At 50.2% G+C, this 26,938-nt stretch overlaps 1 protein-coding gene across 1 annotated transcript in view; it reads right to left on the bottom strand.

Annotated features, from left to right (window-relative positions):
- Positions 1 to 26,938, bottom strand: part of PTK2B (protein tyrosine kinase 2 beta) — a 127,042-nt gene that overhangs the window by 12,495 nt on the left and 87,609 nt on the right. The window contains exons 3-22 of the mRNA XM_082842216.1: positions 22,885 to 23,063; positions 22,253 to 22,340; positions 20,964 to 21,043; positions 13,588 to 13,650; positions 13,329 to 13,383; positions 12,751 to 12,891; positions 12,259 to 12,333; positions 11,554 to 11,655; positions 10,697 to 10,832; positions 10,129 to 10,168; positions 9,653 to 9,699; positions 8,701 to 8,751; positions 8,044 to 8,141; positions 7,214 to 7,298; positions 6,885 to 6,985; positions 6,540 to 6,655; positions 4,784 to 4,884; positions 4,515 to 4,604; positions 3,186 to 3,390; positions 227 to 335 (exon numbers count right to left, since the gene is read on the bottom strand). Coding sequence (XP_082698342.1) covers positions 227 to 335; positions 3,186 to 3,390; positions 4,515 to 4,604; positions 4,784 to 4,884; positions 6,540 to 6,655; positions 6,885 to 6,985; positions 7,214 to 7,298; positions 8,044 to 8,141; positions 8,701 to 8,751; positions 9,653 to 9,699; positions 10,129 to 10,168; positions 10,697 to 10,832; positions 11,554 to 11,655; positions 12,259 to 12,333; positions 12,751 to 12,891; positions 13,329 to 13,383; positions 13,588 to 13,650; positions 20,964 to 21,043; positions 22,253 to 22,340; positions 22,885 to 23,063 — 1,962 coding nt within the window. The remainder of the gene's footprint in view (positions 1 to 226; positions 336 to 3,185; positions 3,391 to 4,514; positions 4,605 to 4,783; positions 4,885 to 6,539; positions 6,656 to 6,884; positions 6,986 to 7,213; positions 7,299 to 8,043; positions 8,142 to 8,700; positions 8,752 to 9,652; positions 9,700 to 10,128; positions 10,169 to 10,696; positions 10,833 to 11,553; positions 11,656 to 12,258; positions 12,334 to 12,750; positions 12,892 to 13,328; positions 13,384 to 13,587; positions 13,651 to 20,963; positions 21,044 to 22,252; positions 22,341 to 22,884; positions 23,064 to 26,938) is intronic.

The following is a 26,938-nucleotide window of genomic DNA, read 5'->3' as shown; positions in this document are numbered from 1 at the left end:
GGTGATCCCCTGCTGCAGCCGTCCCACAAGGTGCCTGCTCTCTTGCTGTCTCAGATTCCACCTGCCGATGTGCTGATGGGTGGTTGGGTCGAAGGGCTGAGAGGACCATAGGGTGCGATCCTACCTACGCTGTGAGGGGAGTTACGCAGCGAGGCCTAGGAGGGGCCGCACAGGGGCCCGGCTCTGCTGTGATTCACGGGGCCAGTGAGGCCAGGGCTTGGCTCACCTTGGGTGGGGGTTCCTGGAAGGCCGTGGGCTCCAAGATTTTGGGAGGTCGGTAGCGAGCGTTCCTCTCCTGCTCTATGGCGACGTCCTTCTCCATCTGATAAATGTCACTGCCGGGGAGTCAGGTCAGATAAGGAGAGAGAAACAGGGTCAAAAATGCTACTGGGGGCTCCTCTCTGTGCTCCACCACAGTCCGGATCCCATTCCCATGTCCTCTGCAGAATGCACTGGGGAGACCCCTCGGAGACAGGCTGCAGTACAGATGCTGCAGCCCCCCTCACCGAGGCTGGGAAGATCACGGAATGGGTCCAGGGTGGGGAAAGGTCCTCGGAGAACGAGTCCTAGCCCAACCGGACAGTGCGAGTGTGTCTCCTGCCCATGTCCCCATACCTCTTGCCCTCCTGTCCCTCCTACTGGCACTGATCACCTGTATAGATTTCTGATGTCCCAGACAACCTCATGACAGAGGCCCGTGCTCTACGTCTCCTATTTTTCATTAAACCTCCCACCCATGCATTCCTGGTGTGTGCTAATGGGAAAGGGTGGTGGATTCCCTCCCAGATTAGCTAAGTGCATGCTTCTTGCCTTTTTAACCCAATCCGGTGGTTCCCAACCTGGGAATCACAGACCTCAGAGGACTCGAATAATTACAGGGGGTCCGTGAATCCACATGTTGACACGTGTACCAAGCACTGTCTGTAGACAAGTATTATGTGCTGTTGAAATAAATGTCTAAGCCCAGGATGGAGCCGCTACTGCCCAGGGGGTCACACCAGCAAGCCAAAATGCAGATAACTTTCGTGTCCCTCTAAATGCTCTGCTTGACCAGAAACAAAGTACCACCCAGTTGGCCAACCCAAATGCCAAACCAGCTCTGGGCTTTATACGTACTTCCTGTTCTCTATTCATCCTCTATTTTTCTCTTCCTTATTCTTTATCTTATAAAAGGGTCCTGACTTCCACCCCATTTTGCACTCTGGCCCTTGGGCACGGAGACTGCCACTTCATGGAGTGTTAAATAGTTTGTCTGTATCACTTAAATTGTCTTCTTTAATAATTTTTAACAGTACTACTAAATATGTAATATTTGGTATTGTGTTTTCAGATGTATATGCATTATATTGTGTGCAATAAAAAAAATCATTATACGGCTTACTGCATTCTGTCGATCAGTGGATTCTAAAAGTGTATGTTACATGGAAGAGTTCTCAAAATTCAACATTAAGAGGGTTCTTCCTACCCCCAAAGATTGGAAGCCCTCATGAAATCCTTTCTTAGCTCCAGTGGAGGACCACCAGGCTGGGCCCTGAGGGAGGTGTCCTGGGGTCATCAGGGTCATCTGAGAGGCTCCCCATGTGTCTCAAGCCTCCAGAATGAATGAAGACCCCGTGACCCCAGAGCTTCTGACCCCCTCAAGTTACGTCTTTCAAACACTTTTCTCCCGGAACCCTTTGGCTTCTCAAATCTCCCTTATAAGGGACCAACAGATGAGTCTAGAATTAATCAGGAGCGTCAATGAAGAGAGAGTCAGGGACAGAGAGGCCTTCTAAGCTGGAGGTCTTGCAGACTGTGTTGCAGCCCTGCCTGCAAACAAAAGCAGCATATCTCCCATTGCCTGGACCTGGGGTTCCCAGCCTCCCCCTGCGGCTCCTCCCCCCAAGGCAGTTTCTGGGGGCTATTTTCTTTCTCCGAAAAAAATGCCCACATGTTGACAACAGTGTTTAAAGTTGCAGTATTTAACATTAATTAAACACTAGGTTCCCTAATGTAGGAGCCAGCAAACTAGGCCCACAAGGCCAAATATGGTCCCCTACCTATTTTTGTGTAGCTTTAAACTAAGTATGGTTTTCACATGTTTGAATGATTCAAAAAAATTAAAAGAAAAATATTTTAGGACATGTCAAAATTACATGAAATTCCAATTTCAGTGTCCACAAGTAACGTGTCACTGAAACCCAGCTACACTCATTCATTTTATGTATCGTCTTCGGTTGCTTCCAAGCTACGGCAGAGTTGAGTAGTTTCAACAGACTGTATAGCTTGCGAAACCACAAGTATTTATTGTCTGACCTTTTGTAGAAAAAGTTTGCTGACCCTTGCCCTAAAGGATGACAAAAGAAGTCAGACCACCCAAGGGGGCACTGGTGGCAGGTGGGCCACCAAGGCAACAGGACTACCCTCTAAAAGGCTCTCCAACAGCAACCTTCACCAAGGACCTCCCAGCACCCGGGGGTAATGGCTCTTGGGCACCTGAGAAGGATCAGACCCTCAGGCCACCAGTGCTTCATTCAGAAGGGACAGGGGATGCCTGTCACTGTCTTCACAGCCAAAAATCACTCCTTTCCCTGCTGTCTGGCGGGAACAATCAGAGGCAGAGGAAAGGCACAGGGGTGCTGCCAGGGAAGAAGGTCCCGTGCCCAGGCTGGTTGCCTGTAAGATGCACCCCAAACCTCAGCAAAGAGCACAGGCACTGCAGTGAAAGTCTGATGCAGCCTTTGAATTCAAACCTAAAATATATTTTCTGGGCACATACTAGGAGCAACGCCCTGTGCTCGCGGTTAAGAGATGCAGAGATGGTGCGGCTGACCCCACTCTGTGTCTCTGAGTTCATATCTGACAGTGAACTCGGCTTCAGCCTCCTGCCTTTGACACAGCACTGAGCCTCTGTAAGGCCTCCTCCACTGGGAGGATGGGCTAACTCCACTTGGACACATGGCGCTGTGCTGGCCAGGGGGTGGGATGAGGTGGGGGCGGTCCCAGGGCAAGTCCCAGCCCCACCTGCCATGCCTTGGGCACTGAGTCACCAGCTGAGCCTGAGTTCCCTCCTCCCTCGGAAGGGACCAGGACGCCGGCTGCATCTTGTTTAAGGAAGGATGTCGTAAACCTGTAAGCGCTATTGAAGAGGAGACCTGCTCTTCAGGGGCCCTGGGCCTGCAGCCCCCTCCGGCCTCCTTGCTCACCTGAGGCTGCACACGAGCTCAGTGAAGCGGGGCCGCTCACTGGGGTCGTAGTCCCAGCAGCGGGTCATGAGGGTGTAGAGAACAGGTGGGCAGAGGTCAGGCTTGGGCAGCCGGTCCCCCTTCTCGAGCACCCCGATGACATCCTTGTTCTCCAGCCAGAAGAAGGGCTGCTTCCCAAAGCTCAGGATTTCCCACATGCATACGGCTGAGGGCGGGAGGAGACGTCTCAGGGCCCCTGCTGAGGGGACTCTTGCCTAGAGAGGCAGCCCACCCTCCCCAGGAACAACCGGGCAGTCCGCACTCAGCGCCTGCCAGGGACCGCCCTGCCTTCCTTCGTTCCCCCTATAGCATCCCTGGAATCTTGATCACTATGGCGGTCCACCAAGGGACCAATCACCTGCATCCGTAAGCGAACTAATCCCCCCACCCCCCGGCCCCTTCCACACGGAGCTGTTAGGGTCTGTGGGATGTGGAGGGGACAATCAAAGGCACATCATTGGGACCACTGGTGCCTTCTCTTAGGAGTGGGTGGAACCTCCAACAGAAAGCTGGTATATATGTCAGTTCGGACGTATATACACTACTATGTATAAAATAGATAACTAATGAGAACATACTGTATAGCACAGGGAATGCTACTCAGGGCTCTGGTGACCTAAATGGGAAGGGAAACTAAAAAAGAGGGGATAGATGTAGATGTATAACTGATTCACTTTGCTGTACAGCAGAAACGGATACATTATAAAGCAATTAGACTCCAGTAGAAATTAATTTAAAAAAAAAAAAAGAAAGAAAGAAAGCTGGTGTTCAAAGCCTAGCACCAATGCATGCTGCCTATGTGATCACGGGCAAGCCCCTGACTCGCCTGAGCCTCAGTTTCCTCATCTGGAAAATGGGAAGAATAATAATGAGATGTTACTGGGCTGGCTTTGGGGACCTGAGAGGGAGAATCTACACAGTTGTGTGCTCTGTAAGCGGCTGTCCATCTGTCACCTGGTTTTGCTTTCACCTCACCCTGCACCTCCTTCTCGGAGAAAACCTCAGCTTTGCCTTTGAGGATCCCCTCCAGGGTGGCCCACCTTAGTCCCGGGGCTGGTTGGTGGAACACATGCTCACCTCAAGAGCCTTTTCTGGGAAGATGAACCCAGGCTGGCCCTTAGCCCATGTCACCCCCGACCCACCACTGGCCTCCCCACTTCTGGGACTTCTCAGTGGCTGTAGCAAAACAGAACCTGGGGGTCCAGACCCCTGCTTCCTGTGCCCCCTCTTAACCTGGTCACAGAGGTGAGAATCGAACACTTTTCCACGCCCTCCAGGAGGTCCACTCACCAAACATCCAGACGTCACTGGCCGTCGTGAAGCGGCGGAAGTTAATGGACTCGGGGGACATCCATTTGATAGGGAGACGTGTCACAGAAGCTTTGGGTGGACAGAGGGTTTACAGTAGTTATTAGAGAAGGAGATCCAGATTTGTGCAGAAATGCAGCCTAGTCTCCAGAGACTGTTGGCCTGGGCTTGCCTAACAGTCACCTTTTGAGGGGATTCTGGCTTCAGCGACCCCTCGAGGGGACAAAGCCATAACACCACCTGCACCTCACCTTTGTAATACTCCTCATCCTCAATGTACCGGGAAAGGCCAAAGTCCCCCAGCTTCACACACTCAGGGGAGGCCACCAGGATGTTCCGGACAGCGATGTCCCTGGAGGGAAGAGGCAAAGACACAGGTGAGTCAGCTGAGAATGCTTCAGGGGGACAGACAGACAGACAGACAGATGGACAGAGAAGCAAAGGAGAAGAGAGCTTCAGGGCCCCGGCCTCCGGAGAAGAATCGGGCAGCTTCTGTCGGTCGGTCCTTCCTGGACCCATGAGCCGTCTGGCTGGAGCCCAGCTCAGGCGGGAGCCTCGGCTGGCCCACAGTCCCTGCCACACACATGCCTGTCGTCTCCCTCCATCTCGTTGCTGAGTCCTGTCCCCATCACCCCTTCTCCCGCGTCTCCACCTCCAAGCCTATCTCAGTTCCCCAGACTTGCTCCAGTCACCGCCCTGCAGCCTGTATTGTCCCCTCTGCCAGGGATGCCGTCACCCTGCTGACGCTTCAGGGAAGAAGCCCAACCGCTCTCCTGGTCACAATTAACAACCTCTTCTCGTTCTGTGATTCCAGCAGCCGCTCACATCTCACTTCCAGGGAGCCCTGGGCTAGCCAGGACCTTCCAAAGACTACACACACCCGAGCCATGACACAGAGACCCTCACAACCCCGGTACAGAGGAGGAGACCGGGGCAGAGAGCTGGTGGAACGTGCCCAGCAGCTGGCTGGTTGGGAAAGGCATCAGCCCAGAGCTGAGGTCTCACCACCCCCAGGAGCCCTCACTGACTCAGTTACCTCATGCTCCCAGCATCACTTCTAGCCCCAAACTGGCTTGTCTCTTGCTTCTCCCAGGCAGGCTCCACTCCCTACCGTTTTTCTTTATTATTGAAAAGATGACTTCAAAGCACGACAACTTCACACAAAGCTGCAAATCTGGTATCCCACCACCTTTGCCCCATGACTATTCACCCTAGAAGATGCTAGAACGTGAGCTTCACAAGGAAAGGGATTCTTGTCTGTTTTGATTATTACTTAATCCCGGAGCCTAGGACAGTGGCTGGAGGCCCATGGGAGGAGTTCGATAATATTAGTTGCATGAGTGAGTGAATGAATGTTCATATCCCCCAACATAGCTTTGTGTAGTGTCATCCATATGGCCACACATCTGAGGTCGATGGGGTTGGATTGAAGAATTCACCCGCTCACCCCGGGGCTCTGAGAGCACCCCGTCTGTCTCCTCCAGGGGATCATGTTCCCAATGGTGGGGACCTCCTTTCAGGGAATGGGGACAAAGCCGGGTGGAGGAGGGGCCAGCTCCACAGCCAGATGGAGGATTGGTCTTGGCAGCCTGGAGGTGCCGGGGACCAGGGCAGTGCCAGCCACTTGGGCTGGCAGGGCCCAGACCCCAAGATCATACCAGCGCTGCCAGGACCCAGTCTCTCCTGCCTGGCCAGGTGCCGCCAAATGGAACTGCTGGAGGACAGCAAGCGAGGCGCAAGCAGGGAAGTGACCTCCTGGACCCCCAGGGAGGCGGCCTAGACAGCACTGAGTTACAGGCAGGCACCTCGGACTTCAGAGCTCCTCTTAATGGCAATCCTGGGAGGAACATATTGCTGTTCTACTCTTCAGAGGAGGAGATGGGCTCAGAGAAGGTGATCACATTGTCACACAGGCAGGACCAAAGCCAGGCCTTCACCCCTGTTCTGTGCGGCTACAAAGCCCTGCTTGACCCCAACCTCTCCAGGCTCCCCCACCCCCAGCCCCACCTGTGGACACAGTTGATGCTCTCCAGGTAGGCCATGGCCTTGCAGATCTGCAGCGAGTACAGGACAAGAGTGAGCACCTTCAGGCAGTTCTTGTTTCGCTCCAGGTAGTGGCCCAGCTGCAGGAAGGGGAAGATGCCCTGAGGACCCTGGCCGGGCCGGGGCATGGAGCTGGGGGGAGGGGGAGGGCACACCCAGGTGGCAGGACTGTCTGGCAACTTCCTCTGCAAACGGCCTCTGGGCTCTTTCAGCTGGGAGTTAAGGGCCCCCTGGCTCTGAGCGCATCCCCCGCCCCCACTGCAGCCCAGCTGTCATCACAAGGGTCCTCCTCGGGCCCCTCCAGCTCACCTCTCCGTAGGGGTACAGTTCCATGACGATCCAGGTGGGCTCCTCTTCAATTATGCCGATCAGCTTCACGATGTGCGGGTGATCCAGGTTCCTCATGATCACTGAAAGTGGCGGCGAGAGAGACGGGCCCGAGCCCTTCTAAGGTCCAAGGTGAGAATCGGGCTTGGCTGGTCCAACCTGGAGAGAGCGGCGCAACCCTCCTCCCCTGTGGGCGCCAGTGCCGTCCGTGGCCTCCCGGCCCTCGCTCCGGGCCCTCCCTGTCTCCGAGTCTGCATAGTCTCGGGGCCTTTTCCAGCTCCTGGTCTGGGGGCCTCCTCGGTGACGCCTACCTGCCTCACTCACGAACTTCTCCTTGCTGTCCAGAGTGCAGTCTTTCTTGCAGGTCTTTACAGCCACGTTGATTTTCTCCCCTTTCTGCAACGAGAGTGTGTCCAGGGCCCCTCAGTCCCGCCCAGCACTTCCCTCCCCGGCGTTACCACGGTCTTCCCACAGGGAAACAGGTGATGTCTGGGCATCTGGGTCTCCACGAAGCCTGCTCTTCCTCTGTCTCTTCCCCTCCTCCCCTCCCCACCCCCTTCTTCCTGATCAGGACTGGAAGAACTTTCGAGATCAGCTCCCTCGAGCCCTGGGCTGTCCAGATGAAGACATGGAGCCTGAGGGGCCACGTGATCTGCCCAAAGTCAGCGGGCTTGTTTGGGGCACGTGCAAGGTCATTGTCAGACATGGCGTCCTGGTCTCTTTCTCTTTATCATTGGTTTTGACATTTTTGCTGCCCCTTTCCTCTGCTCTGGCTTTTCCCCCAGGCCTGGTAGAAGCACAACCACAAAGGCAAACCTTGTCCCGCCCCCTCGGTGGCCTCAGATCCCACCCTTCCTTTTCTCGCAACCGCACTACATGGCGCCTCCCCGTCGAGCTCTCCCACCAAGAGTCAGTCACCCCCCGGCAGGTGCTGCCTCTCTTTGGATCCCTGCTATTGCTGCCTTTCTTGGAAATGACTCTTGTGTTCATCACTCCCTGTGTATTTCATAAATACTGCAAAGACCAAGTTGGGGAAGAGCCACACACCACGGCAGCCACCTCCAACTCTAGAGTATTCGAGCTCCTTTCTCGTGCTACAGAAAAGCAGAGGAGGAGTGTCAGGGAAGAGGCTGGAACTCACGTGACTCGTGTAGACACCTTCATAGACCTCCCCAAAAAAGCCTTCACCAAGAATACGATTCAGGACCACATCTTCCCGGGCAATGCCATACTGTGGGCCTGCACAGGTGGAGAAAGCAAGACAGTCCTGGAGTGCAGAAACCAGCTGGCACCCCTGGGAATCCGAGTGTCTGCATCCCCGGGAATCTGCACACCTGCATCCTTGGGCATCTGAGCATCGTCAGGCTCTAACACCAGGCCCCGCCCCCTCCTGCCCAGGCATTACCAGACCTGCCCCCCCCACCCCCACCCTGCCAACCCCTCAGCCAGGATCCAGGGGCTGGGCTGAGAAAGGGGATCTAGAAGGTTTCACTGTCTCAGACAGGGGAAGAGTTGTTCCCTCTGAAGGCTGGGTCCCATATCCACAGGCTTAGGTTCCTTCCGCCCCCCTCCCCAGGGCACACAAAAGTTCGATGGTGTGGGGATATAAACAATGATTTCCGCTTTCAAAATCAAAGATGCCTCACTCAGCTTTGTCCTTGTCTGAGGCACACGTGGGAGAGGACAAAGGAAGGAAAGAAAGTCCCCCTTTGGTGTCACATGTGTCCCCAAATGTCACTTCCCAGGGCCCTGGCTGTGGTTGACGTGCAGGGGTGGGGTGGGGCGGTCAGGGATCTACCTCCTGGTCTTCGCAGGGTCTCGTCGGGAATCTCTGCATAGATGTCTGATTCTGGAATGACAGAAGGAGGACACCCCATGGGCAAGATGCTTCAGGGGGCACCACCAGGAACCAGGTGTGGGGCTCCCCCGTGCAGGCCAGTGGAACCAAGCTGATATCACCGGGAGGGGTGTGGGGAGGAGCCAAACAAGAACTGGGCTGCTGTCCGGCATTTCAGGGTGGCCATAGGGCCCAGGGACCTCGGCCTGAGTCTTTGCTCACTGCCGCTCACGGCTGTTATTTGGGGCAAGTTGGTTTGTCTCCTTTAATCTGTTTCCTTTTCTGTGAAATGAATGTTTCTGGGGAATGCAAAGATTAAATAAAATAATACCTATTATGTATTTAATGCTGTCATGAACTGAATGTTGTGTCCCCGCCTCCAAATGCTAATGTTGAAGCTCTGATCCCGTGTGATGGTATTTGGAGCTGGGGCCTTTGGGGGGTGATTAGGTTTAGATGAGGTCATGAGGGTGGAGACCCCATGATGGCATTAGTGTCCTTAGAAGAAGAGGAAGAGAGACCAGATCTCTCCATCTCTCCACCATGTGAGGACACACAGAAGGTGGCTGTCTGCAAGCCAGGAAGAGAGCCCTCACCAGGACCCAGCCATGCTGGCACCTTGACCTTAGACTTCCAGCCTCCAGAGCTGTGAGAAATCAGTATCTGTTGTTTAAGCCCCTGGGCCTGTGGTTTTTGTTATGGAGACTGAGCTGACCAAGACAAACACGGTGCCCTATACTAGCTGCCCAACATAGGTGAACTGTTATGATTAATGACATTTTAAGCCGTCATTGAGCAGTCATGGGGGAAGTTCATTTTTCTGCAACTTTGAGGGAATACTTGGTGATGTCACAAGAGCAGGCAGAAGAAAGGCTCTGGGCGCAGGCAGAGGACAGCAGATGGGCAGGCTTACCTATGCTGCAGCTTTCTGAGAGGTGGGGTCGCCGAGTCTCCAGGTTTCTGTAGGGGAAGATGGGAGGGCAGAAGCCAAGTGAGCTCAGAGCCTGGCAATGCTCCCCCAGGGCAGCCTCAGCCCCCTCTCTCCCACCCACCCTGCCTGGAGAAGCAGCCTGTCCTTATGGCAGTAACCTGGGAGCGTGGCCCAGGCAGCCAGGGGGCAGGAGGGAGGGAACAGCAACAATACCACCCCTTCCCCCCACTAAAGATGATGCCAGGTGGCATTAGGGTACAGGGATATCCCTGCATGAATTTTCTGGGAGAAATTTACTGGTGAAAAATCACCACTTGTGAAATGCTGGGATTCCAGCATTTTCTCCTGGGGTCCAGAAACCAGAAACCATGGCGGGGAGGCTCCCTGTTTGTTCTGCCTTTCCTGGGAAGACACAGGCTGAGTGCAGGGCCAGTACCCCACCTTCCGGGTATACTCACAGTGTGGGGATCTGGGGCAGGCTGTTCCGCTTCTCACCATCTAGGGAGAGGGGAGGAGAAGGGGGAGCTGGAGTCAGAGACACAGGGTCCTGGGTGCACTGCTCCTAGGGGCCAACACAAGGGACACCCCTCCCGCCTTTCTGTGGCCCCTGAAAGTCGGAGTGGAAGCTGGGTAGGCATCTGGCCTGAATTGGAATCTTTTTAGTAGACGAAACTCTCAGGCTTCCTCTGCCACTGTCAAGTGTTCCAGCCTGACCTCTGCTTTCTGACTCCATCCCCAAAGAGGAGGGACCAGCCATGTTCCGGCGATAGCTTTGATTTTCCCAGGGCTACAAATCCTCTCCTCTAGAAGCCAGCCCCCATGCCGCCCTTGGCCAGCGAGGCCAAGGCTGTAGCCAAGGACCCAGGATGGGACCACGGGGCGCAACCAGCAGGGCTGGGTGAGCCCCAACCCCACACCTCCAAAGCCTCTTCATTCACATATCAGTCAATGGTTTAGCTTCTCCCGCTCTGCCTCTGGGGGGGCTTAGCTCAGCTGTGCCGCCATCTGCCCGTTGGTCCAATTTACCTTCAAGTGGAAACACACCTTTCTTGGGTCGAATGATGAGAGAGCCTTTGTGCTCCCCCTGCAGCCGGCAGTAACCATCTACGAGGTCAGCCATGTTCTCGGCCTCTGCCAGAGAGGAGGTTTTGATGGACAAGGACTGCAGGGAAGAGACCAGCCAAGGATGAGACACCAGAGCCTTGGCTAGAGTCTACCCCAAGGCACTGGAGAAGAAACTGCAGGACTCTGTTGCCCACCCCCGGCCTGGACGCCATCAGCCCCTCTCCTGGGGCTCAGCTTGCATTTCCCACCGCCACCAGAGGGCGCTCTCATCACCTCTCCCAACTGACCACCCTACACTCTAGGAAGGCAGCTCCAGGTTGGCTTATTCTGGTCCTTCAGGGCATAACACATGCCTTGTACCTAGGAGGTGCTCAGTATGCAAGAGCAGAAACTGAGAGAAGGGAAGAGGGAGGAAGTGGGGCAGGGGACAGACGGATGAAAGGAGAGATAGACAAACTGTTCACAGCCTGAGGTCTGATTCTCCCACCCACAAAAAGCCCTGGGGCCCCAAGGTCTTGATTCTGAGTCATTGTCACTTGTTCAAAGTTAGACCTCTGACCCATACCTTGATTTCTGATCACTTTACCCCCGCTCCCCGCCCCCCCCCCCCAATCTCCTACAGCTTCTTTCTTGACATTTTTAACAATAACGTTGCTTCCTGAGATAGTTTCTTTAATTTATCATCATCCTGCTACCTTGTCTAAGAACCAGGTGCCATTTTCTTAACAAGATCTCAGGCCAGGCTGGCCTGAGCAGGAGCTCCCAGCCTGCAGCCGTTCCCAATGTCTCCAAGCTTCCGGGTGCCCAGGGATGCTCACCTGAGGGGCGCCTTCAATGCCTATCTGCAGTACCGCCTGGCCCTCCTCCAGCGGGAGGCACCTGATGGACTTGATGTGCTTGAACTGGGCCAGGCAGGTGGGCTGTGGGAAAGGAGGGGGTCCTTCAGATCATCCCATTCCTGGGATCAGGCCATGCAGATGGGTCAGTATGGTGTGGGGATGGGGCCTAAGAAAGAACTGAGAACCGGAGTCTCTCACGGGGATGAAGAGGGAATCAACGGTGATTAAGGAGGATCATCTAGCCCAAGCCCCTTGCAGAAGAAAACAATTAGCCTGGAGAGAGCCAGGGCTTGCCCAAGGTGTACGCCAAGGTGGTGGTGGAGCCAGGGCTGGACCCAGGCCTTCTGACTCCCCGGGGCATGATTACCCCATTTTGCCATTGAAAGAGCAACTCTTTCATCTGAGCCAGAAGAACGATAGTAGTGTCCTCCCCTCTTCCCCTCCCCCCCAAACCACCCCTGACCCCCTCCTCTGTGCAGGGGACAGTCACAGGGATGTAAAGAACCATCTGCCCCATGCTGTTATCCCAAACACCGTCTCCACAGCTACTGATAACCAAGGGCCTCTCTGCTCTCAGCAGTGGGGGAGGAAGAACCGATGGGGCAGGCCAGGGTACAAGGCAGCAGAAAGGGGAAGACGGCTCTGCCTGGGGCTGGGTGGGGCCTGCCCCCCACCTGTCTCTACCTTTGCATCTTGACTTGTCAGCTGGCGGATGCCTTTAGGGCCGATGACCAGGTCCACAGTAATGTTCCATCCTTGCTGGAATCAAAGGAGAGATGGGCTGTTGCCCCAGTTCTGCCCGCCCATAGTTCAGAAATCTGAAAACAGCTCACTAAGCTAGACACAAGCCATTGTCTCCCGGGCCCTCCAGCTCCTTCCATCCTAACCGCACCCCGCCATACAGATTACCCCCCTCCCAGCACCCTGCCAGCACTGCCCACCTCCCAGAGCTGGAGCCAAGATTTCAGTTCCCTTCGTCAGGCAAGTGGCCTAGCGTTAGTTGCATTTTCGGATACATTAGGGAGGCCCTGATGCCACAGAACTTACAAGCAAGCAAAGCCTCTTCTCGGCACGCCCCGCCCCCCCCATCCCCCACACCGAGTTGCCTTCATGGCCCCCTTGCCTGAGAGGCCTGGAATTCAGGTCAGGGAGAGAATAAAGAGAGCGTGGCATTACAATGAGTTCACAGCGAAAGGTCTCCTGGTCGATGTTGGCAAAGCCCGCGAGGGTGTTGAAGAACTTCATGACGCACTCCTCCTCCCGGAGCGAGGCATACTGCTGGAACGTCTGCTGGATCATCTTTCGGAATTGCTTGGGCTGGGGGAGAGGGGCAGGGGTGAGCGGGGCCTGATTCCTTCCCTTACCATCTCACCGCAAGCCTGCCTGCTGCTGTAGGATAGTCCCCAGGCCTCTGCCAAGAGGGCAGTGGTGATGTCTTACCCAAAGTGCACATCTGTTGTCTCAAGGGAGCTCACCATGGCCCTGGGAGGGAGGCAGGGGAGATGGCATCCCCGGTGCTTAGGCCACGAAGCTAATTGGCCTCTGATGTGGAACTAGAGCTGTGTTTCCTGATTCCCAGCCACAGAAAGGGCCCGCTGGATGGAGTGGTCCTGTGTCCAGACGGCCCAAGGCAGTGCAGACCCCTGGCTTCCCTGACTATCCCCAGCCCCATCCCTTTAGCTCTAGTCCTAGGGGGGACACAAAGGAGACACGCAGGGAGTCTTTCTGAGCTCCTCACCCACTGGTTTCCTCACCTTTAAGTTCTCCTGCATCTGCTTTGGGAAAAACAGGTCCAGCCCCACTTCTTTCCTGAAAGAAGGGGGAGAAAAGCAGCATTTGACTCCCCTTCATCCCCAACCCAGGACTTCTGGCCAATCAGGGAAAGGCAGGAGGACCAGGGAGACAGGTCCTTCCTGGCTGTGGTCTGGGGATGAGGGGGTGTATGGGGTGGCAGGAAGAGCTGGGCAGCAGGAAAGGAAGGGAGGAGAGGCTGGGGCCAGTCCCAGGACTTACTCCAGGAGCTCGAAGTTGGACTTTTTGTCCAGTGCGTTGTGGGGCATGTCCTTGAAGAACCGCCTGGAGAGAGAGAAGCCATGGAGAGGCTGATGGCTGGGGAATGGGGCCATCGGAGCCGGGTCACCCAATGCCCACACGTTGGCCTAGAAGCCCCCTCCCCTGTTCCGTTGGGAACCACTGGGAGGGAAAAGTTAGGAGAGTCGAAAAATTCGATATTTAGAAAACCATGAAGAAAAGGAAAACCCACAAATTTCCTTCCTAGAAAAGACTCCAGCTGTGCTCTGGGGGCCCAGCTCTGGGACAACACAGTTGTTGGGCAGAGGAGGAAGAGGGCGCTTCTACCAGTGGCCTCTAAAAATAAACGACCCAAGGCTGCCAACACTTGACTTACCAGCTAAGGAACACCTACCTCCACCTTTAGGCTTTGGGCTCCCTTTGTGATTTCCTTTTCCCTCATTTGCTAGCTCTGTATATGTGCGTATGTAAATAATTGTTAAATGTATTAATGGTACACAGGAAAACTTTAGAACTTATGGAACAGAATATGAAAATAAAAATAATCCATAATCCTACCACCAGGGGTGACGTCTATTAATTTGTTTTACATATTCTTTAAGTCCCATTTTCTCTTAAAATGTATGTCTTGATGAAGATTTTGTTATGTATTATGTATTTGTAACAATTAAGTGGAGATCAAATAGCCAATGTCCCCATTTGTGTTATCCTCCCTTCCCTGCTTGGATCACTGTGTCTAGTAATTTCTTCAACTGTTGCAGACATTGTCCCACACTTGATTGTACATTAGAGTAGCTCAGTGTTACTTTAACCCGGGTATCCTTGTGCACATCTGGGAATAGTTTTAAGCTACAGATACCATAAGCAGAGAGGGGCAAGCAACTTATGATTCAAAAGCAATAAATTTACATAATTCACAGTGTTTAGAAAAGAGTAAGGGTAGATCCTCACCTCGTACTTTATTCTAAATATTTATTCTAAACGGATTGAAGGGGAAAATGTTAATAATGAAACTATTTTAAAACTAGAAGAAAAGCTAGGGAAATATTCCCAAATCATGGGATTGAGAAGAATATCTAAAGCGTGAAATCATAGAAGAGATCTCCAATAAAAACTTAAAACATGTAGTGCTATGTCCTTAACAATTTTTAATAAATGGTATTTTTGAATATATTGTCAATCAAGATAAGTAGTTATCTTTTAATAATTATGGTCTCAATTTTAGAGCAAAAAATGCATTGGAAAAAACCTGACTGGATCTACCCTGTTAATGGAGGTTATCTCTGGTTAATGAAATTTCAAATGATTTTAGTCATTTTTCCCCCTTTCTACATGTCCCAAATACTCCACACTGAACAGGTATTACCCTTTTTACCTGAAAAAAAATTTAAGGCAGTGAGATTAGTCAAACCATCGTAATGCACGAGTTTTCTGGGTTCACTCCCTGCTGAGATGGCCTCCTCCATGGCTACACGTTTCCCCTATGTAGTAAGTTCTTCATTCGTTTCCCGTCCTCTCATTAGGCCCCTGGAGCTACGGAGACTAACTTTAATCCTTTCCTAGATGCCATATACTTGAAGGCAATTCTTTTATCATCACTTCTCTCTTCATTATGGTCCGTTCTCTTCTTATAGTCCCCAACACACACACACACACACGCGCACACACACACACACATGGACACACGCGGGTGCACGCACACACACACACACACACACACACACCAGGGCATTGTCCTCAATTACTTCAACTGCTTCACTCAGATGACAAAAAGTGATGCAAAGTAAGAATGAGGAAGAAAAACTGGCTCTGTGGTGAGAGGGGCACAGGAAGACAAGTGGTTCTTTCCAGCTGGGGCAGGCCCAGTTATTCCAAATGCCAGCAGTTGGAATGGAGGGAAAGCAAAAGATAAAAAGTTTCATATAAAATTTCTCTTACAGAATCAAAGACAAGTACATTAAAATGAGTTTCAGGGAGTAATAATATTTAATGACAGCTCAGTAAATATTGTTGAATTATATTTCACAATATTGAAATGTATTTCTAGTCTATCTCCTTCTCAGAAAAGATGCAAGGATAGTTTTTTTTTTCATTTTTTGTTGCTGTTGTTCTTTTTGGGTTTTTTTTTGGCTGCACTGTGTGGCATGCAGCATCTCAGTTCCCCGACCAGGGATGGAACCTGTGCTCCCTGCATTGGGAGCCCAGAGTCCTAACCACTGGACCACCAGGGAAGTCCCTAAGATACAGTTTTGAAACATATTTAAACAAAATAGAGTTAGAAAGAAACCAGGCAATGAGGTAAATGAGATAAAAAAAATGTGCCAATCTGTGGCTTGGGCTGGTTGCCCTGGCAGCCAGGGTAGTGGACAGAATACCTCACCAAGTGCTTAGCTCATCAGGAGATAATATTAACCATAAAACAAGGACTGCATTTCTTAAATTAAAAAGTGTGAAAAGCCACTGATCGAAAGAAAACTAATAGTCGTAACACTCATTCTACCAAAAAAATGTGAAGCCAATTTCATGGTTTTTTCCTCCTGCTGCAATTTTGGTAAATACCAATCGTATAACATTAGAGCACAATTCAGTAAATGTGAGAGTAGGAGGGCCTGACTAAATGTGGTCTGAGTGTATGACCTTCCAATGGTCTAATTCAGTGGTTTTCAACCAGAGGCAATTTTGCACCCTCTCCCCAGCCTGGAAACATTTGTCAATGTCTGGAGATCTTTTTTTTGTGTGTGCGGTACTCGGGCCTCTCACTGTTGTGGCCTCTCCCGTTGCGGAGCACAGGCTCCAGATGCGCAGGCTCAGCGGCCATGGCTCACGGGCCCAGCCGCTCCGCGGCATGTGGGATCCTCCTGGACCGGGGCACGAACCCGTGTCCCCTGCATCGGCAGGCGGACTCTCAACCACTGCGCCACCAGGGAAACCCTGTGTAACTTTTGACAAAGGTGCCCAGTCACTCGAGTGTGCTGTGATCTGTGTCCCTAATGTCTGGAGCGGTTGAACATCACTGAGATGTCCGGGAGAAGCAGTCACCGCCCCTCATCAGATGGACCCTCTCGCCTGAGACTCATCTTCCCAATCTTCTGTGCTGAGCCCCATCTCAGCTGCTGTCAGCGATCCCCAGCCTGCCCCGACTGCCATCCTTGAATGAGGCTGCACCTGCTCCGAGTACCCTCTAATGCCTGGCTGGTTCTCCGCAGCCTGGTCCACCCCTGTGCCTGGCAAACTCCAGGTGGACAGCAGGGCCTCTGGGCAGGCACAGGCCCCTGACTGATACTCAGGTAAGGACAGCAGAAAGTAAAGAAAAGCAATACAAGTATTAACTTATCACGAACATTTATAAATCAACTATGAGATAAAACGCCTTTTGAAACAAGCCGAGTGTTCTTTCTCTAATCTTTTCTTATTATCCGTTACTCGCTAACTCCTGTTGGGTTACACATTCGCTCTGGGTTTTTAGGTCAGAGTGTTCTGGAGTTCTGCTGGGAGTGGACAATAGTCCTGGATGTCTCTGGTGAGGGGGAGGCTATTTGGTTCCTCAGACTGGGAGGGTACTCCAGCATGTGGGCCATGAATTTCACACTTTAATTCATAGGGGGATATTTAGAGAAAATATTTGGCATTTATAAAGCACTTCCAGTAAGGGGCTTCCCTGGTGGCGCAGTGGTTGAGAGTCTGCCTGCCGATGCAGGGGACACGGGTTCGTGCCCCGGTCCGGGAAGATCCCACATGCCGCGGAGCGGCTGGGCTCGTGAGCCATGGCCGCTGAGCCTGCGCGTCCGGAGCCTGTGCTCCGCAACGGGAGAGGCCACAACAGTGAGAGGCCCACGTACCGCAAAAAATAAAAAATAAAGCACTTCCAGTAAATCAACAAAAAAAATAATTAAGTATGATTCCAACTATATGACATCCTGGAAAAGACCAAATATGACGACAGTAAAAGATGAGTGGTTTTCAGGGGTTGGGAGGGGAGGGAGGGAGGAATAGGAGGAGCACAGGGGAGCTTTAGGGCAGTGAAACTGTTCTTTAAGATACCGTAATGGTAGATACATTGTCACTGTACACTTGTCAAAACCCATAGAATGTACAATACCAAGAGTGAACCCTAGGGTAAACCCTAGGGTAAACTAAACCCTAGGTAAACCCTAGGCTTCGAGTAATCACTATGTGTAAATGTAGGTTCATCAATTGTAATGAATGAACCATGCTGGTGGCGGATGTTGATGGGGACAGGGGCTTATGGGAAATCTCTGTACCCTCCACTCAATTTTGCTGTGAACCTAAAACTGTTCTAAAAAATAAAGTCAAGTAAAGTAAATAAACAACAATATAAAGGTAAAGAGAAAAAATTAATTAGTACAAATGATGAATAACTAGTGAATACTTCCGTCTCTATCACTGTTCTAACTACTTTAAATATGTTAACTCATTTATTCCTCATAACAAGCCTGTAGGGTTGCTACCATTATCATCCTTCCCATTTTACAGATGAAGGAACTGAGACACAGAGAGATGAAGTAACTTGCCCAGTAAGTGGAAGACCCAGGATGCAAATTCAGGCAGCCCAGCTTCAGACCCTTTGCTCTTCATCATTATGCCCAATGGCTCCTCGCTATGAATTGAGTCCATTGAGGTTTCATCTTGGTAATCTCATATCTTGTGCATATACCATACTTCTTTCTTAAGCTAGGAAAGAATACATTTTCTTTTTTCTGGTGACACCATATTATCGGTAGGCAGGTGACACAACAATGTTAACAGGACTTTTCCCCATAATCTGTAGGTGGACTGCACTCTGGAATCTTTTCAGGAAAAAAATCACAGCCTTGGAAAATTCTGCATTACGGCCTGATTTTCAGAAATGTATCTGTCTCTCTTCGTTAGAAATAGTCATAACTTGACTTTAAAATAGTCCATGATAATGGATAGCTTTGTATTCAACTTTAAAAATTATAGGCTTGGAAATCTATGAAGTTTACAAAATAGGTGTTTTCCATATCCTTTCCCGAATATATATCTTTGTATCTCAAAGGTCAGCCCGTAAGAATAGGAACATTCATCTGACTCTGTTCATCAGGCTAGGGGAGATGTGAAATAATACATCCCTGTCGTAAAACAAGCATGGGTTTTGGAATAATCCTGAGTTGATAAGACAGCCAACACCAAGAGACTATCCACTCCTTATAAGACCATAAATGGAGCCAGGTCAGTTGGCGCACTTTGTCCTCCAGTGTATTTAGCCCAGTGCCCGGTGCTAAATAATGATAGTCATTATTATTACAACCAATGATAGTTTGGGGGTGATTCGAGGAAAGAAGAACATGAACTAGGATGCTCATGGGTCTTCTCTATGTTGCTATTTTACTACTAAGTGTTGGTATTTTGATAGTGACTTCAGTGATCAGAGTCTCAAAGTGACAATGGAGTTCTGGGTATGAGATCCACAAACAAAAAGGTAAATGTGGGCTTTTCTGAGTTGTCTAATTTCAGAGGAGAAGATAGGCGTGTGTAAGTTGCAATGCTGTGATGGTCTTGGAAGGCATAAATGGCACATGTGATAAGGTAAACTTCGCGGAGAGCCCCCGAACCAGCAGCACGCAACTCCCAGGACCACTGCCAACTGCAGCGAGGTGGTCTGTCTTCCAACTGGCATCAGGGGTGCAGACTTCCTCTGTGCAGGGGACCCTTGTGTCCCCTGGCTTGTTGAGACAGCCACCAAGTAGGAAAGCAAGGAGGAGCCCTCCGAGGCTGTCCTTGACCTATTCTGTCACAGATGCCAGCAGTTTCAGAAGCGCCCCCCTTCCCATCCCACGGCTCTCCCTGGGGGACCCCTCAGCACTCTCTCTGAGATCGAGGATGGGAGCCAGAATTCCTCAATGCCCCCCAACTTAGCAGAAGCAGCAGCAGAGTCCTATTCTCTATACCTTTAAGGTCACAGATAGGGCAAGACTCACCCTGGAACCATCACCTCATACGAGGCTAACTGTCTCTAAATCATCTGGAAGACTTGTCAAAAATGCATGTCCTGGGACTTCCCTGGTGGCGCAGTGGTTAAGAATCCGCCTGCCAATGCAGGGGACACAGGTTAGAGCCCTGCTCCTGGAAGACCCCACATGCCACGGAGCAACTAAGCCCGTGCGCCACAACTACTGAGCCTGCACTCTAGAGCCTGCTAGCCACAACTACTGAGCCCGCGAGCCACAACTACTGAAGCCCATGTGCCTAGAGCCCGTGTTCGTCAACAAGAGGAGCCACCGCAATGAAAAGCCCGCGCACAGTAACGAAGACCCAACACAGCCAAATAAATGAATGAATGAATAAATAAATAAATTAAAAAAAAAAGCATGTCCTAAAGTCCCATCCACATCTACTAAACCAGAGTTTCCAAGGGTGGGGTTAGGGAATCTCTAATTTAATGAGCTCTCAGGTGATTATGATTTGCAACCAGATTTCAGAACCACTGTTCTAGGACAGACAAGGGGTACAGAAAAGGTGATGAGAGGGCAGAATGGGTCATGGATCCTGGTGGATGGTGAAAGCGAATGGTGCTGCTTTGGCTGAGAAAGTGCTAGAGCATGGCCTTAACATCCTCCTCCTCTGTCCACAGTGCCCCCAACGGCCAAGAATAAGGTTTATTTCTTAGACTGTCATTCAAAGTCTTCCACCATCGACCCCAACTCATCTCCCTAAGCTCATCTCCCACGGTCCTCCAGTCTGCTCTTTTCCTTCCACTGGTCCCCGAGCCCAGAATGCACCCTCCCCCACCTCCCAGTTCCCCCCAGTATCTACCGATGGAAATCGTTCTCTTGCTTCCTGGACCAGTTCACATTCCCTCTTCCTGATGTCCTCGGGCGGGATTACTGGCTCCTATGTGTATGTCTATGTGGTGCTTATTTCACTCTGCTGCATTATGATCAATTGTAGACACACTTGTCACCTCCCAAACACTGTGAGTTTACGGGCCTCCCCGGATGATTTACTAACTTTGTCCATATCTATTAGCACCTACTGGAGCTGGGGGTGCAGCAGTGAACAATACAGTTGGAATCCCAGCGTTCGAATATCTCCCAGAAACTTGCCTAGTGCTCAGAGAAACATTTACTGGATCACTTGGACGGCAGCCAGAGGAAGATAGGGGGCACCAACCAGAGAGGGAGGTGGCATTTCTCTCCCGAGGACCAGACGCTGAGCACCTCGGGGGCTTACCCTCTGTCGGCCACAGCTCGTCCCTTTCCAGCTCTCATATACCCACTCTTGCTTTCCACGCTGGAGGAAAGTCCAAGCTGGCCAAGTGCCCAGTACAGGAGGGGAGGTGCAGGCACCCACTCTGGAGAGGCCTTGAGGCCACATACCTGAGCTCCAGACAGCCCAGCTGCAGGGCCATGCCCTCGCTGACCTTGCTGGCATAGCGTTGCATGTAGTCATTGCGGAGCTGGCAGGGAGAAAGGCCAAAGTTCAGATTCCCGCCCCCCGTTCCCTGTTTCCCTGCGATGGGCAGGGCCCCAGGAGATGGTGGGTGCTTTGATCACCATCCTGCCGCCCTGAGCTATCTCTCACCCCCTCCCGCAGCTATGCACAAATGCGTAGCAGGAGATGAAGGGTGGGAGGGGAGGCTCAGGAAGAGCCCTGGGCAGTGGTGATCCCGTTCAGGCTGAGGCCCTCGAGTTTCTGAAGCACTTTCACGGCACATTCTTTCATGGATCCACAAGGCAGGAAGTTCAGGCTCCCCTCCCCCACTCCTCATTTTGGAGATAAGGATGCTGGGAATTTGGGGAGGACTCAGTAATTTAACCAAAGCCTTGTTGGTAAGTGGTGACAGATGTCATCCACTGTAGAAGAAAAGTCTGGCTTGGTCTCTAGTGAACCAGGAGGGAGGTGTAGGAGGGGGTTAAGGCCAGGCAGGAAACAACGATGGCAACTCCCTGTACCCGGCACTCACTCCCTGCCGGGTCCCGTTCTGGGCACGTGCATTATAGCCAGGGGTGTGGTAAGCAGCTCTAATCAGCTCATGGAAGCTAGTTATTTAAGTTTTCCAAAATTTCGCAAGCTGGTTGAAATATTGGTACTTTGAAATAGACCACGATGGGAGTATTTACACCATGGAAATTGGCAAGTGCTACAAATCAGAGAGCTGGTTTACCAGCACCAGCTAATGCTATCATTAGGTCTTCACATGAACCCTGTAAAGTAGGTATTCTTACTATCATCCCAATTTCACAGAAGAAGAAACAGCCTCGTGCAGGTAAACTAAGTCCCGAGGGATAGCAGGTTAGGAAGTGGTAGAGCTGGGTAGATAACAGGTGTGTCAGACGGCTGAGCCTGCCTGCTAAGACTATTGCCTCCTCTTTGGACCTGCTCTGCCCCCTTCCCCAGCCAGGTCTCCTGGGCACTAGTCCAAAGCCACTAGGAAAGTCCAAAGTCCTAGTCCAAAGCCACTAGGAAAGTCCATGTGTCCATGGGGTGGGGTTAGCCAACCCTTAGCTGTGAGGGAAGCAGGGTTGGACAGCTGACCAGGGACCAAGGAATGTCCCCGAGAGAAGTTTCCTGGAATGGGACCTCCAAAATCTAAGCTTTGTCTTTCCATCTCCCCAGCAGAGGATGGTCATATGACCATGGGGACCACAAGATAAAATGCTTTTACCTGTTGGTAAAAATAAAGCAGCGTGGTCCTGTCTTCTTTCAGGCTCTCCATGAAGTCCTCTGGCAGGTAGCGGATTTGAAGGTCATACCTGGGACAGGAAATTCAGACTCTCTGGTTGACACAGGGAAGCTGGTCATGCCAGGAGCTGCCCGTGGAGCTCCTGGCCTCCCACTGGGGACTTGCTCCTCTTTCCTTCCTCTGTGGTTGGCTGGAGGACCATGAAGGACAGAGGGGTGGCTGGCCAGCACACAGTGGTCAGTGCTAGTTCTGACTCTCCATCTTCTCCCTCTGATGGTAGCTGTTTACCTTCGGTTCACAGACCAGCCCTTGGCCTGGCTCTCCCTCTTCCCCGCACTTCTGTTCTTCCTTCTCCATAGTGCCAACGGCATCCTGTTTAGGGCTGTACCTAGATATCTGTCTTGGGATGGGGATGTGCTGTGAGCCCATATTAGCTCTTAGCAAACAGATGCATTGGACGCTGCAGACGGACCAACCTAAAATGCCACTGTGACGTTCTAGAATATTCTCAGAGGTTGGGAAAATGCTCCAAGAAAGGACCTCCCAGGGTCTCCTCTCACTCCACACTTACCGCCCCCCCCCCCCAATTTTAGAGCACAGGGCTCCTCTCCTACCTCCACTCAGCTTCCATGTGTAGACACTCGTACTTGTCCTGCACCTCGCCCACCGTCATCTGCGGGTGCAGCCAGTGGATCTCATCCGACTTCATGTGCTTCAGCCTCAGCCCGTAGCAGTCCGCCAGCTGGATGTTGGGCCCGATCCGCCCGCTCAGCAGGATGGAGGTGATGACCTCCTACAGAGGAGAAGAGAGGGGGCATGACTCAGGGGTGCGCCTGCTGGGCCCCCACAGTCCTCACGCAGGCCCTGGAGGTGTGATTCTCTAGGCTGGGATTCTGACTTCACGTTGTATTCATCACTGATTCGCTAGCACTTAGTGCAAGGCGTGGTACACAGTAGGCTCTACGTGATGAATGGACAAGTTGGCAAAATGACACAGAGATAGAGGAACTGAGAGGAGACAGGAGAAGCCAAGGGGAAAACGCAGTGAGGCGAAGAACATGGATTCTGTGCTTCTGTATTTCATTCCAACCAAACCAATCAAACCCAGCATCCTCTGTGTAAGGAGGACGCTCTGAATGGTTCCCAATTCAGCCAGCATTACTGAACGTCTGCCGTAGGCACTTCTGGGCACCGTGCATGCATTGTTTCATTGAATCTGTGCAACGCAGGGGAGCAGATGTCATATCCCCATTTGGCAGATGAGGAAACTGAGGGAGGTCACACAGCTCATGGAATTAAGTTGGGATTTTGAACCCTGAGCCACTGGACTCTGAGGACTTGTAGTAGACCAAGCTGCTTAATGGGGAGGTGGGCTGGGCAAGATAGAAGGACAGGACTTGCATTAAGGATTAAATGGCACAATTCCCACACAAGAAGCATGGCCACTGGAAATAGGGTGTTGACAAGAAATTAGGTGCTCTCCTTATTCCTGCTTTCTTGACCAGAAGCCAACCTGCCCCACAACCTGATGCCATAGCTTCCTGGCCTAGTGCCAGAGCTGGATTAAGAGGGGGTCTATTGGCAGCTGCCTGGAAACCCATCATCTATAAGGTCCTGTCTAGTTCTGAAATCACATTGGTTTCACTTTAACTCAGGTTTCTCATGTGGTTCCATGCGTAACTGGTGAATCAAGCCCACTCCTGATGGAGCAAAAAGTACCCTCAAAGGCAAATTAAAAAACTCACAAGCACTGTCTAATCTCTATTGAGTATCTTTGCAACACATGCCACCTAGCCTATATACAACCAGCCCGAAGGCAGAACAATGCAGGGTGGGTTGCTGTCTGATCAGGAAGAACAGTGACCCCGGATTATTTAAATTTTATGTTTTTGTTACATCTCCCAAGAAGTTGTCTAATGTAGTAAATCAAATATAATCAATTCCTTAATTGGAACAAAAAGAAAGGTATAACATTTTTCTTAGAAGAAAATCATTTTCACTAATAAAATGTCCAACTAATATTTAGAACACCAAATTCTTCTTCAGCCTGTGCACTCACATGTCTTAGTCCAGTTCTGCCTCCTGTCAGCCCTCTTTAACTCTATGGAGTTGTGAAGCTAAAAGACTCTAAGCTTGAAAAATCCCTTCCCCATTGGGAAAGCCAGTGCCCATCAGAGAAGTCAAGTATTGCTCTGAGATGGAAAGTGAGGCACGAAATGCAGATGTTAACTGCGGTAACAAATCAGCACAGGGATCAGAACTTCGGTCCTGGAATGAGGAAGAAGGCTGTGATCAATGGTACCTACAGTGAGAGCGACACAGACAATAGGAAGAGTTCAAGACTGGAAAGTTGACCGTTTTGTCATTATTTCCACCCATGTCTCTTGCCACTCACCCTCTGTACTTCTCTGTCCACTTGGCCATCCAGAGCCCCCATGTCAGTTCCATGTAGACTCCCAGACTGGAGTCCCAGGCTCTGGTGTTTTTAAACGTAGAGACTTCCCTACCCAAGTTGAAACTTATATAACTAAAGTCTAATTTCCCCAGAACTGGGACCCCTGTGATTATTGAAAGTTTCAAATATATATGAAGAAAACAGAAGTCAGTAGAATAGTATAATAACCCCCCATGTACACATCGCCCAGCTTCAACAATTACTAACATTCTGCCATTCTTGCTTCTTCTACAACACCATCTACTCCCTAACCATCACTCAACTATTATCAAATTTTACAGTTCATCTTTTACAGTGAAAGTTATACTAATTTAAACATGCAAATTTTAGCTATACAATTTGACACATGAATACACCTGTGCAACCCACATACCAATTAAGAGATTTCCAGATCCCCAGAAAGTTCCCTCATATCCCTTTTCAGTCAAACTTCATGCACATTCCCACCTCCAATTCTAGGCAATGATTTTTTCCTCCCACTTTTACTTAGTTTCGCCTGTTGTAGAACTTCCTATAAATGGAATCATTTAGTATATATTATTCATTCCCCTGTTGCTAAATACCTGGGCTATTTCTCATTTTTGGCTATTGTAAATAAAATTACTATGAACATTAATGTACAAGTCTTTTTGTGTATGTATGTTGTCATTTCCTTTGGACAAATACCTAGGAGAGGAATGACTAGGTCAAAGGTAGATAAGTGTTTAACTTTATAAGAAATTGCCAAGATTATTCTATTTTATATTTCCACTGTGATATATGAGATTTCCATTACACCACCTTCTTACCAACATTTGGTGTTATACAAGTCTTTCTAATATTAGTCATTTTAGTGGGTATGCATAGAAACTCATTGAGCTTTTAATTTGCATCTTCCTGGTGCCTAACAACATTGAGCACTTTTTCATCTGCTTATTGACCATCAATATGTCTTCCTTTGTGAAGTACTTGTTTAACTTCTTTGCCTACTTTGTGTTTGGGTGTGAGTGTGTGTGTGTGTGTGTTTATTGAAGTAGGAGATCCTCATACATTCTAGCTAAAAGTACTTTGTATATGTTTTATGAATATCTTCTCTAGGTCTGTACTGTGCCTGTTATTTATTTCCTTAACTGCATCTTTTGATAAAGTCTCATTTATCAAAATGTTCTTTTATGGTTAGTGCTTTTTGCATCCTAAGAAATCTTTGCCTGCCTCCAAATCATGAAGATATTCTCTTTTCTAAGCTTCATAGTTTTAACTTTCACCTTTAGCTCTGTGATTGATCTTGAATTAACTTTTGTGTATGGTGTGAGGTAGGGGTCAAAATACATTTTTTTTCTCATAAAGATCTATGGTTATTCAACATTGGTTGTTGACCTTCATTTCCCAATTGAATTATTTTGTTGTCTTTGTCAAAATCAATTGGCCATATAAGTTTAGCTCTATTTCTGGACTCTCAGTTCTGTTCTATTGATCTGTGTCTGCACTATGCCAGCACCACGCTGTCTGCATTACTGTAGCTTTCGAGGAGATCTTGAAGTCAAACAGCGTAAGCCTTCCACCGTTTCCTCCCCAAGATTATTGTGCTATTCTGGGTCTCTGCATTTCCATATACATTTTTGAATCAGTTTGTCACTTTCTATTTAAAATGTTTGCTGAATTATGATTGAGACTGTGTTACATCTATAGCTTAGCGAGGGAGAATTGGCATCTTAACAGCACTGAGTCTTCCAATCCTCACACATGGTATATCTTTCCACTTATTTGGCTCGTCTTTAATGTTTGTCAGCAATGATTTGTAGTTTCTAGTGTATACGTTGTACAGGTCTTTTGTTAAATTTATTCCTAATTTATTCTTTTGTTAAATTTATTTGATACTTCTGTAAATTAAAATTAAATTAAATTTTCTATTTTGGTATTCACCCTCTCTGTGGCTCCCTGTTTTCCAGGACTTTCCTCAATCTTCTGGCTACTCTGCCAGCCCCAAGTTCTATCCTCTTACACCTCAAACCTGTAAGGCTGCTGCTTTCTGCCCCTCTAGCCCCTCCCAGATTGGAAAGTGCCATTAGGCAAAAGCCACAAATTTGCAGATTTCTTTCTTTTCAGTTCAGCTCTCAAGAGCAGATTTTCCTTCTGCTTTGCTGTGGTCTCTCTCCAGGATCTTCAAGAGAATTTGATTTTTTATTTTGTCCAGATTTTATCATTATTCTCTGTGGGAAGATTAGTCAGCCAAG

This window comes from Leucopleurus acutus (genome assembly GCF_964270905.1).
Source record: "Leucopleurus acutus genome assembly, chromosome: 7".
NCBI classification, from domain to species: Eukaryota; Metazoa; Chordata; class Mammalia; order Artiodactyla; family Delphinidae; genus Leucopleurus; species Leucopleurus acutus.
Note: the sequence above shows the minus strand (reverse complement) of the source record. Positions and strands in the feature narration are given on the sequence as shown.